The sequence below is a fragment of the Aspergillus viridinutans genome (genome assembly GCF_018404265.1).
Source record: "Aspergillus viridinutans IFM 47045 DNA, scaffold_4, whole genome shotgun sequence".
In the NCBI taxonomy this organism is placed as follows: domain Eukaryota; kingdom Fungi; phylum Ascomycota; class Eurotiomycetes; order Eurotiales; family Aspergillaceae; genus Aspergillus; species Aspergillus viridinutans.
The window spans coordinates 2,319,393-2,330,869 of NW_025091220.1; the positions used below are offsets into that span (position 1 = coordinate 2,319,393).

The window sequence follows — 11,477 nt, forward strand, 5'->3', positions numbered from 1 at the left end:
TTGATGAGATCCAGTACCTAGTATGGAATACCTGCTTGATCACATGTAGCCTCATCACACTGCGTCCTTACCCCATCCGTTTCCGAAATCAATGAGGAATTTATCTTACAATCTCATCACTTCTGTCGTCTTTCTCCATCATATTCGATTCATGGTTGACGGCAGAATAATGAAGTCCTTACAACCCGTGTAGGCTGTTCATACTAATGGAGGTAAGCACCGTGGACAAGTGGTTCCATTCACTGTGGTCTAAAGATACATCAGTCTAGCTAGATCATCGACCTCAGCGTCTTTCCCCATCCCCGTACCATCACCGTCGTTGTGCGTGCCGGCGCGCCAACCAACATCATCCCATCACCGGTGATGGGATGATATTGTTGATGATGATTATGTGTTGTCCTTTTGATGTTTGATGTCTGTGTTTTTGATTCTCCTTTGATCCTTCTCCCTTTCTCCTGTTATCCTCGGACCTTTTTTTTTGGGATGTTTCGGTTTTGTGTTTCCTTTTTTTTTTACCTTTTCTTTTGTTTTTCTTCGTTTCCTTCGACAATTGAATCGAATCATCAATCCCAAGACTCTGACATGTGTTCATACTCTGACCAAACCGTCAAGAGGAGAAGCCGAACTTCTATCCCCAACAATCTCCGAACAAAAGATCTTTGGTGGCCTCAAGGCGTGTCCAGTGACAAAAGCCGACAGATATGTCGGCACCAGTAGGGGTTCATGCCCCAAAAGGAAATGTTTGAATGCAAACGAAAGCAGAATGTGTGTGTGAAGATGGAGAACAGATTTTCAGGGATGAAATGGGGCCGAAAGACAAGCATTAACACGAAGAGGTATGGGGGAAAACAGCACAGGAAACGAAGCAGGTGCAATGCTGAAGGGGTATCGTACTCTAACAAAAAGGTTAGGGACAAATTCGACGAACAAACAAGTCGAATCAACGTTCAAGGGGTTGAACACCGAAAAACGTCACAAAACACAAACGCGAGACACTGAGAAACGCAACAGAAGAAGCTCAACAGACAAAGTGAACAACACGGAAACAGTAGTCATTCGGGAAAAAGTACACGGCCTTGATGACGCCGGCACCGTCACGACATGAACATGTCTTCTAGTCAAATAGGGGGGAGGGAAGAAGGCGGCGAGGCGGTTGATCTCCGACCTCAGGCTGCGTCTGCACCTCCAACTTCCAACTGTCATTCTCATATCCAAGTGACGGTGCAAGGGTGAACTCATCAACAGGCCTCTTGCGGACACGCACTCCAAGGTCCGTCAAAAGCGATCCGAATCGGCCCCGGTTGTCGAGCGAATCCAAGTCCGGGCTTTCTTCAAGAAGCTCGATCGTACGGCGAAGCAGAAGGGGCAGGGGTATCTTATGATATTCAGTCGCCTCAAAATCATCGAATTCCTCCGTCGCTGGACAAACAATGCCCGGAGAACCCGGGCTCAAGCATTGTATCTGCTGGAGAACCGATCTGTGGCGGAATGGGGGCGAAGGGGTCCTTGGAGCGTCAGGGGGATAATTCTCATCAATCGTCGGATGCTCCCCGGCTTTAATCATGATATTTTCGAACTCCTCGCCGGGGGACTTGATCTCGGGGAGGTCGCTTGGTATAGCAAAGAGACCCTCAAGACGCCGGACAGCCTCCTCACGGCGCCTCCTCCTTTTTTCCTCGCGATGCCATCTCCAAGTTTCAAAGTCGGCTACGCGCCATTCGCCACCTTGCATCAGATAGCCGTGCGACTGCTCCTCCTCCTGTCGTTCTTCCTCTTCCAAGGCATACAGATCCTGGAGGAGTTGTCTGAAGGAATCGTTGTCATCGTTTTTCTCCGTTCTGTACTTGGCTCCCGCGGATCCAGCGCGGAGGGCAAACCAGGCCCGATACGACGCACGCTGCAGGACCTGTCGGCATTGGTCTTCATAGCGTGCCAGTTGATGGCGGAATTTCTGTTTCTGATACTCTTCTTGAATGAAGATGACATCAATAAAGTCCGCAGCGAACTGGGCGAACATAGTGACAATGACCATCTCCATGCCGGGATCATCGCTCACTTGAAGGCTTGTGCAAAGAGGATTTGAGCTCAAAATTCCCTCGCCAGCTCTTCCGGTCCGCTTATGGAATGTTGACTGCAGGAGATTAAACAGCCGGGAGATGGAAATGGTGTACACAGTCGTGCCTTCGCTCCACACAGACCAAATATCACGAATGTCGTGGGGCATCCAATTGAAATGGCGGGCAAACAAACTTCTATGTTTCCAGTCATAGCCAAGGACATAGTTACGTTCGCCGAAGACTGCACCTTTCTCCGCAATGGGTAGAATGGCGAAGAGCAGGCGGGTTCGCTGGCTGTCTTCGTCCATTCTGTAAGTCTCGGGGACGAAAAGATCGCAGTATCGGATGGGTTCACAGTCTGTACCGTCGAACAGATACAAGTTTTCGCGCCTGATATGCATGTCTTTTCCCCCTTCGAGACTGTTCAGATAAAGATGATAGTCAATTATGCCCCATGGGTGTTTGACGCAGGAGGCCAGTGCCTCTGGTTCAACTACGTCAGTGTCTTCAGCAGCACTTGATGGGACCCATGGCGCGAAGCTAAAGGAACTCTGTGACTCGTCGTATGTTTCGTCTTTGACCTCCAGAGCCATCAATTCAGCAAGTGCTTTCCTGGTGGCAGAAGTCCCGTTGACGAGGTGAATGTCTCTGTCACTTCTTCTCATCTGGAAGCGACGCAAGCTACGAGCCCTGCCATTTTTCTTGAAACGCTTCACCTTGGAAGGCATGAGGGGCATTGTAAGGGAGGCAGACCCCCGTGTCTTGGAGTCGCTCGCGTTGAGAAGTGTTGAAGTCAGGCCTCGACAAGGGTGAGCTGAGCGAGATGAGGTGAGAGCACCGAGGATACTTAGAGAGACAGGCTGGTTAAGCTAATGAAGCTGCAGATATCGCGGAATGCTGAGGAAGATGGTGCTGATAGAAAGAAGTGTTTGAACGGAGGAGATGAGAAGGAGAAAGAGAGGTATGGGAGATGTGAAGTGAAGAGGCTGGGCATACAGTGAAAGCAGAAGAGATAGGACGCGCTAGCGTGGCAAAAAATAGCAGGGCAACACCAGAAAGCAATGTTTTGTTCTTGTCTAAACGTCCAAAGTGGGCTCTAAGTGAGTCTTTATGATTACGTCTTTCGGTCACTCCAGAAGACCAGGACATACAGGGCTGGCTGACCACCAAGGTCTCTGATATTAGCCCAGAAGGGGTTACTCACACTCCAGTTTCATGCGCATGAAGATTAATCTACAAATATAGCTTCAGTGATGCGATCCCGCGTAACCTGATCGAAGTGCGTGAGGTGAGGCATCGTAGATCTGCTTCACTGCACTGCCGGTTCCGGAAGTCTGTTTGTGCCTTAGGCCGGGCCCCAGGCAAGAATCCGTAGCAAGCAAACAAAGATCTCCTCAGACACTTTCTAGAAGGTCTAGATTGCCTTGAAACGTCTTTCATCCTACACGGCAATGGAAGCCTCGATCTGTAGGTTGGAATATCAAACAGGTTGTCTTTGTTCGTCTCTGGTGCTTGCTATCGTCCTTTGATACGACCCAAGGCCAAGATATAATTGTCAAGATGGTGTTTCGAAAAGAGAAAGAGCTTGTAGCTGGTCAAGCCAGTTGATATTTTGTAGAGGCTCCCTTCGTGCTGGAGATATCACCCCTACGGAGCAGAGCTGCAGGCTTCGAGACAAGTTTCTCTGTCTGGATTTCTTTGCAAGTTTCAGAAGCCAATGAAGCGATATGGCTCTAGAAGTCTCAGAGTAAGACCATGTTTCAATCAAAAAAATAATTAAGTCTACGATCACATCGAAGGGAGCTATTTCTTCTCATGCAAAAAGCTGGGTATTCTTCTTGAAACGAAACATAACAACCTATACCGGGATCTTGACAACGCAAAAACTAACACATACTAAGACAGGTGAGAAAAGATCTGTTACATGAGATATGCATAGAGTACATGAGTTTATCACCGTGGTCTATTCAGACATAACTCGTTCAAACCAGGTCCTGTTCTTCCGACGTTTCTTCTGTTGTTCATCATTCCACGCCAAGGCCCATACAGCGCCGATCAGATATCCACCGAGATGGGCAAAGTGATCGAGCTTCACAACACGGAAGGGGGATACGAGGTTGAAAATTTCAAAGGCGACGAAGCCAGTCAGGAGGACCCATCCTTTGGCGGATATAACTTCTTGCCATTCACGGGGGAGGAAGAAGAGGGTGAATCTCTCCCTGTTGTGTGCGTAATCAGTCAGCCGCTGTAAAGCACTCTCCAATTTCTGAGAACTGAAAGAATAAAGGTGCAAGATGCTGATACGTACTGGCTGTGAAGCAGACACCATGCCGCTACGATGCCGGAAATCGCACCACTGGCTCCCAGAGACGTGATCATCAATTGACCCATTAGGACGTGACCTGTCAGAGATACCATGGAGCCAAAAGCGCCTGCAGCCATATAAAGACCCAGGAAATTGCCTCGTCCTATATCATCATGGACTGGGCAAAGTCAGAATCAAAAGGCTGTGCAAGAGGTTTCACCATCACTCACGTTTCGTTCCAATAAACCACACCATGAGCATGTTTAACGCCAGATGCTTGAATTGCTGATGACTGAAGACGTTTCCGACAATACTCAAGGGATGGGGCTTGAGAGCAACACTGATAAAGTAGCGATTGAGGGTTCGCCACGCCGGTGGAAACTTCCAAAGAAGGAAGATGGCTAGATTCGCACCCATGATGGCGAACGCAGTGGCGGCTGCTGGGGGCATATCCGGCCACATGCGGTCTGCTTTCGCTGGGGCTTCATAATTTGCGGCAAAGGCATAGCTGAGGCCAAGGACGAGAAGAGTGAGCGCGAGACTTGGCAGGATGCGACGAGCCTGTTTGACAGCAATGAGTCTGAGTCCCTCTTGGCTCAAGCAAAAGACTCACTCACCGTGCTCAATTTGTCTGCCGCATCTATATTCCAGTCCGTCGCTTGCAAGTGGTGCTTCTGGATCCAGGCGAGTAAAGGGCGCTCTGCAGGATCCGCGCGTTCTCGTACTAGACGCCAGGCAAACTCAGTACTTCCCTCAATGGTAGGCATCCGCCACTCCGCAGCTGGATCTACTCACCCTCTAGTGCTGAAGAGTCGTCGAACTTTTGCAGAGCTGTATTCTGCTGGACCTGGCGCAACACTTGTTCTCGCTCCTTATTCTCATTCTCCAGCCATTCCTTGCGCTTTCTCTCCTGTTCCGCTAGAAGGCGCGCCTCGTTCCGCTCCCGAATTTCCTTCAGGACACTCTTGCCGTAGGGATCGTTCGAATCACCGCGCTCAGCACCGAAAGTTCCGGATTGAGGCTTGTACAGTCCCAATTCTTCGGCCCGCTGAATGAGCTTCTGCTGCTCCTCGAGTTCTTCTCTTTCGATACGAGCGAGAATGGCAGCATCTTCATCTAGCGGATAGTTCTCGCGCAGCCACTCCAAGGCAGCATCACGACTGGACGGGGGGACGGAGCGAGTTATGTCTTTGGGCAGGTCGAGGTCGAGAGTACCGGCAACACGTCTGCCGTGCAGTACGGCAAGGACACGATTGCCCATCGCCGGAGATATTTTTGCTCGGGGTCCGAAGATTTTGTTGATCTCAGCCGGGGATAAGGGCTCGGAGCGAGGCGGGACGCCATGTTCAACGGGAGGAGCAGACTGCGAAAGTAAAGGAACGGAAGTACTGAAGGACCTGATGGGAGTCGGTAGATGGGTCTGAACAAATCGATTGGCGGTCAGGAATGACAACGAATGGGGTCTCCGGTCCAATGTACAAAGAGGTCGTCTGAATGTGCTATATGAACGGCATGTGAAAGAAGTGCGGAGATCGCAAAGCATGGAGCGGAACATTCCTGACTTGAACGGAAGCAAGCCCGAGGGGGCAAGCCCCGAGCATGGAGTCCGCCATGCTACACAGAGCGCATTGCTCATATCCTGCGATTTGGACTCGAGGTCCTGCTGCAAGGATACGCTAAATGGTGATGTTGATGATGATAACGAAATGGGAGTGTTGGAGAAGTCCCAAGTGGATGCGATATACAAAGCGGACCTCCGAGCGGCATATCAATTTATCCGAGCAGACGAGGGTTCTTGAATAGAACCATACATATAGAACAGGCGTTTTGAGCGTAAGAGTATGTTTGGGAACCAGTATACGTTTTCATTCCATCTAGTGACACTTTTAGTATATGAGCTTCAAGCTGGTGGAGAGATGAGCGCTGCGTTGCGTGTATATATCTTGCGGTTTCTACCACTAATTCGCCTACATAAAACATCACCATGGCATTTCTTCAGAAATACTGCAACAAAGGACTACAATTAGATACATCTCAAACATAGCCTGGACTAGGGACCTTACCGAACAGCACTCCGAACCATAATGTTCTTCATGTTCAACCGTCCCAAGACGAATTCTATAAATGTCACGTGGAGATAACGATAAGATTAAGCAGTCTTCTGGGCGAGGATAGATGATAGCTTAATATAGTCACTTTTAGACAAAGAAAACCCTTTGGTGTCTGTTATTGCTCGAGCTCAATAAGATCTGTCCCACAGCTAGCCAAAATGTCAGAAGAATCCCGGCCCATCACCCTTGAAGCCTTTGCCGAAGCCATCAAGGAACTGCCCCTCTCCGCGGTGTACGCCAAGGTGTCGGAAATCAGGAACTCCATCGCACACCTGCGCCGCTCAAATAGCGAGCTTAGAGCGTTTATAGACGAGTCTTGTGATAGTGAAAGCGATAAGCGAGAGCTGGAAGGGTACATCGCAGAAAACGAGGCCGTCATCACCACTATGAATGAGCGAATTGGACGCTTGAAGACCGAGATTGAGCATCGAGGCGAATTATGGACTGAAGAGGAAGTCAAGGCGGATACTAAAGTGAATGGAGACGAAGCATCCGCATCTTTATCATCACACCCTGTCGTCAACGGTACTGTGGAGGATGAGCGGCCTAGAGCACATCTGGACGCGACGAGAAGTCCGGAAGATACGCAGGTCAACGAGGAAGAAGGTGTATATCTTTGAGACACCACTACTGCTGGTTGGCGTTTATACAGCAGAAGATCACTTTGGAGAGATTTATTCTTCTGTGCCCAGTCTGAAGCGACATGGCACCTGTGGAAGACGCTCCACCCAACTGCATCATAGTTACTGGTCTGGATGGGGAATCTCAGTCGCTAGGCGCTGAGTTGCTTTTACCAACTCCTTGAGAGGGAGACGCACGCCACCTAGAAGGTCACCTAGTGGATTCTAGCTGTGTTGTCCCTCGACCGCCACATAGACAGGCTCCGATTGCACTCGCTCTTGGGTCATGTCGCTCTTTACATGGCTTCTTGCTCAATGTCACCGTTTGCCAGACTGAACGACAGGCATCCCATGTTGAACATCGAAATTGAGTACATTAGCCAAACTACAGTTGCATACGTTGATCGATTTATTGTCTCTTCTGATTCTTCAACTTAATTTTAAAATCTATGCACATCACAATAATCCCCAGAAGCAAATATCACAAGACAATGCTACCCAGCAGTAAAGTATTGCGACGGAAGTATGCAGAGGAGAGGATGAGAGATGCGAAGTGATGTGGCATTCCAGCCGAACAGTCATTGAGGAAAGCAGATGGTCCAGGAACCCAGACAGACACAAACAGAGTCCGAGGAATCTACACGGACGGGAAAATGCTCAAAGCAAAGACACGGTTATAGCACCCGCTAGGAAGGGTACCCAGAGTAGGAAACGCGAATCATCCAAGATCTTAATGCATAACCGTATGATGGAATGCCAGTTCCAACATAGGTCAGCGGACAATCGCTCAATGGTCGCTCAAAGTCAAAAAAGACATCCTCTAGCTCAGCTAGAGCTTGGCTGACCCCAGTGACCTCCCGCAAGCGCCTCCTGGGGGATACGCTGTTGTTTGATGAACAAGTCGATCAGGGGCTGCATAGGCTCCATCTCCTTGTCGGAAACCAGCCTGTAGTATTTGGCGACGGTGACGAAATGGACGAAGCACATGTTCAAGATGTCATGTTTGTTGATGTGCCAAAATGGATTCAACCAATGTGCGTGATACAGATGAGCATAGCAACGGAACATCTGTTTCATGATGCCTTGACAGTCCTTGTAGAAAGTCTGAGGAAAGCCGCTGGACTTGCCAATCCACTCCTCGCCGGTAGAATTCGCGTCGGCGCTACCAGGATTGGCATTTGTAGCTTCATGCAGTGCAAAGGTCTCTGGGGTGCCGGTGACCTTCTCGGTAGGGAACATGACCGGGTCATGGATCTTGCTGACAATCCACTTTTCAACGCGATTGATGAACTTGGGAGCGGAGATCTTGGCGGCACGCCCGTCTACAAGCCAAGTATAGGTCAACCTATTGGGGAATCCAGTTAGAGGCGGCATGAAGTTTGGGCGTGTCCGTCGGCTTATCATGTCACTTACCGACCCGCAGACATAGTCGGACATGTGCTTTCATTGCAGATAGGCAAACCAGTGACACCATTTACCTCCTGAATCACCTGAAGCATGCCGTGGAGCAAGCGGTATTGTTCAACAACTGTATGGGTTCGGACTATCAGTACCGACGATCTCACCACACGGGGATGCACAAGAATCGCTTACTTTGATGAGCCAGCCATTCTCCAAGCTCCACGTTCTTCGGACAAGCACACAGGGTCAGGAAGTTACCCTTTACATTCAAAGGGGCATACTTCTCCTGGAAAAAGTACTTGGGGGCGTCAGGGTCGTAAGGTGCGGGGCTGTCCACACTCGGCGGAAACGATGGGGAGTTGGGTCCAGGAGCCACTTGAACAGATTGAGAGGCCGATGACTGAGCAGAATTTCCATTATTCATCTTCGGAGCGTTGTTATTGTTATTCTTGTTATTACCACCTCTGCCAAACCCTTGGCGTCTATAGGGATATTCAAGTTAGCAAGTCAATTCACAACTCTGAGACTGTATGAGCGGGGAGAAAGAGGTCAAGTGAGGCGTCCTCAAAAGGGGTAGTACAAAGAAGCGCAAAGAAAAAAGCATGAGGAAAAAGATCATGCAGGCTCAGGTTCAGGAAAGTTTCCTTTCTGCACCTGCAGCGCCGAGTCTGATCATTCTGCTGCCATATTGGGAATTCAGGGGACGGTGTGAAGGGGGTGTACAGGAACAAATCCATCCTGAAAGAGAGCCGCGCAGCACACTTACACACTCTGAAAAAAGGTCGCCATTGTTGTTCACAGGGTCCCAGATAGCCAGCTAGACCAGACACCTAAGTAAAGAAATTGAGGAGAACGGGAATAGGAACAGTACAAAGAAGAAAGAGAGTAATATTGACTGCCACTCCTAAGATTCTCCAGTTGTTGATCTCCTCCATCGGTCTGGCCCTGTGGAGCTACTCCCGCCGCTAAACCTTGTTGGATCCGGAACGGATTATCTGGAGGTTCCTGGAGACAATCCATAGTCTACTCCATAGCTCAATCTCGATGGCTGTTCCTCTTGACGAAAGCTCCGCAACAGGTGCTACTTTGACAGTTCACCTCAGATTGCGTGAGCGGAATCTATTACTCTGTTCATATTTGCTGATTCGCCCTTCCGGAACAATTAATCTATTAGTCTGACCTTGCACTGCTGATTTCGCCGTTTGCGCGTCGGCCATTGGCGTTAATCTCTATTACCCCAGAAAGGCCGGTGCACATTCAGAACACACTCACCATGTCTTCTTCCGATGAAGATGTGGTACGCCGCCCAGGAAGGGCCACGGCTGCTGATCGAGCCGACAGTCCTGTCAGCAGCGAACGCAGCAACACTCCCACTGCGCGGGATCCGAGTCCCTTCAAATCAGATGCGGGAAACTTGAATGGGGACGACGATGCTGATCTGTTTGGATCCGATGGGTCGGAAGGGGGCTTTGACAATGACGAAAAGTATGAAAGGCTTTTACAATGCTTTCAGGATTAAGACATGCTGACCGCTCGACAGTCGACAAAGAACACTCGATGACGAGGAGCTAGATTCGGGAGATGACATTGATCGCTACGACAGAGCAGGAGATCGCATGGATGAGGATGGCTTGGAAGGGGACTACCAGGAAACCGTGAACATTATGGACTTGAGTTTAGGCCGGGCGCCTGAGCCAGTAACTTCAAATGGCGAGGTACGTGGAGCAGGGCTGAAGGAGAACATGCTACCCTGTTGGCTGACTCTGGACACGCAGGTCTATACAATGCCAGTGCCAAATTTCTTGTCGATAGAGACAGAGGAATTCGACCCGGAAACGTACGTCGCGCCTCCATTCACTACTGCGGCCACTTCCCTGTGCTGGCGTCATGACCCGAACGACGAATCTCTCCTGCAATCAAACGCTAGAATTATCCGGTGGGAAGACGGATCTTTAACACTCCAGCTTGCGTCGGCACCCAGGGAGCAGTACAGAATATCCACCAAGCCACTGGCACCCACAAACAAGGCAGGCGAATACGATACAAAACTGGATTCACATGTCTACCTGGGAGCAGCCGCAGAGACCTCGTCGGTTTTCCGACTGACCTCACATTTGACCCATGGCCTCACTGTTCTTCCTACGACCGTGGAGACTGATGATGCGGTGCAGCGTTTGCAAGAGTCCCTGGCTGCGGCTGTGCGAGGTAGCAAGAAGACAGCGGATGGATCGGCGCCAGTTATTGAGGTTAAGGAGGACCCTGAACTGGCCAAGCGACAGGCCGAAATGGCGGAGCGCGAGAAACTCAAAGCTGCACGTCGCCGTCAGCAGCTCGCAGAGCGTGAACTCGACCGTGGTCGTCGTGTCGGCTTCTCCCACCGCTCAGGTGGTGCTGGCCTGACCGTAGGTGGTCTGGAAGGTGATGACGGCCTACTCGCTACGCGACCCCGTGCACGCAAGCCTCGCAAACCCAATCGTCGTGGTGAAATTTATACCGATGACGAAGAAGATTACGATCGTCGCGGACGGACAAGGGAAGATGAGTACGATGAAGACGATGGCTTCCTTGTCGGTAGTGACGAAGAGCCTGAGATTGTTGAAGATGATGAGGACGAGGAGATCCTCGAGGATGACGAGATGGATGCAGAAGGCGAAGAGGAAGACAATGTCCCTGTCCAGAGATCCACCAAAGAAAAGCGGCCGTCACCAGAACAACCTGTTTCGGAAGCAGGAGCATCTGGAACGCCACCGGTGAGGAAGAAGAATCGCTACATCGTTGATGATGACGATGAGGATGAATAATCTTCTACCCCTTGGCCATTTGCACGCCCCCGAATGATCCTTGGCGTCATGACCACGCTCTCCTAATTAATGACCCTGCATCCTGTAACAACTTCTCGCAGTCAATGAAATTGTATCTAGAACGAGAAAATTAGAGGCCATGATGAAGATCAATCGTCCATTGTCGCCCTAGTATACAAAGA

General features: G+C 50.1%; 5 protein-coding genes across 5 annotated transcripts; 2 read left to right on the forward strand and 3 right to left on the reverse strand.

Annotated features, from left to right (window-relative positions):
* Window positions 1-1,114: 1,114 nt before the first annotated feature.
* On the reverse strand, window positions 1,115-2,794 carry Aspvir_006749 (uncharacterized protein; the record flags this gene model as incomplete). Its single annotated transcript, XM_043269941.1, has 1 exon — window positions 1,115-2,794. One exon carries the CDS (start codon window positions 2,792-2,794, stop codon window positions 1,115-1,117), a length of 1,680 nt encoding a protein of 559 aa, XP_043125876.1.
* A 1,226-nt stretch (window positions 2,795-4,020) lies between these two features.
* Window positions 4,021-5,998, reverse strand: Aspvir_006750 (rhomboid protease PCP1; the record flags this gene model as incomplete). The annotated part of the gene is made up of 5 exons (XM_043269942.1): window positions 4,021-4,276; window positions 4,366-4,540; window positions 4,593-4,923; window positions 4,980-5,086; window positions 5,158-5,998. The coding sequence occupies 5 exons, from the start codon at window positions 5,996-5,998 to the stop codon at window positions 4,021-4,023; spliced, it is 1,710 nt and encodes a 569-aa protein (XP_043125877.1).
* A 633-nt stretch (window positions 5,999-6,631) lies between these two features.
* Aspvir_006751 (uncharacterized protein) lies at window positions 6,632-7,093 on the forward strand (the record flags this gene model as incomplete). The annotated part of the gene is made up of 1 exon (XM_043269943.1): window positions 6,632-7,093. The coding sequence occupies one exon, from the start codon at window positions 6,632-6,634 to the stop codon at window positions 7,091-7,093; it is 462 nt and encodes a 153-aa protein (XP_043125878.1).
* An 825-nt stretch (window positions 7,094-7,918) lies between these two features.
* Aspvir_006752 (Mob1/phocein family protein) lies at window positions 7,919-9,283 on the reverse strand (the record flags this gene model as incomplete). The annotated part of the gene is made up of 4 exons (XM_043269944.1): window positions 7,919-8,438; window positions 8,507-8,621; window positions 8,687-8,976; window positions 9,261-9,283. 4 exons carry the CDS (start codon window positions 9,281-9,283, stop codon window positions 7,919-7,921), a joined length of 948 nt encoding a protein of 315 aa, XP_043125879.1.
* A 484-nt stretch (window positions 9,284-9,767) lies between these two features.
* On the forward strand, window positions 9,768-11,295 carry Aspvir_006753 (Paf1-complex subunit LEO1; the record flags this gene model as incomplete). Its single annotated transcript, XM_043269945.1, has 3 exons — window positions 9,768-9,979; window positions 10,035-10,209; window positions 10,270-11,295. The coding sequence occupies 3 exons, from the start codon at window positions 9,768-9,770 to the stop codon at window positions 11,293-11,295; spliced, it is 1,413 nt and encodes a 470-aa protein (XP_043125880.1).
* Window positions 11,296-11,477: the final 182 nt, after the last annotated feature.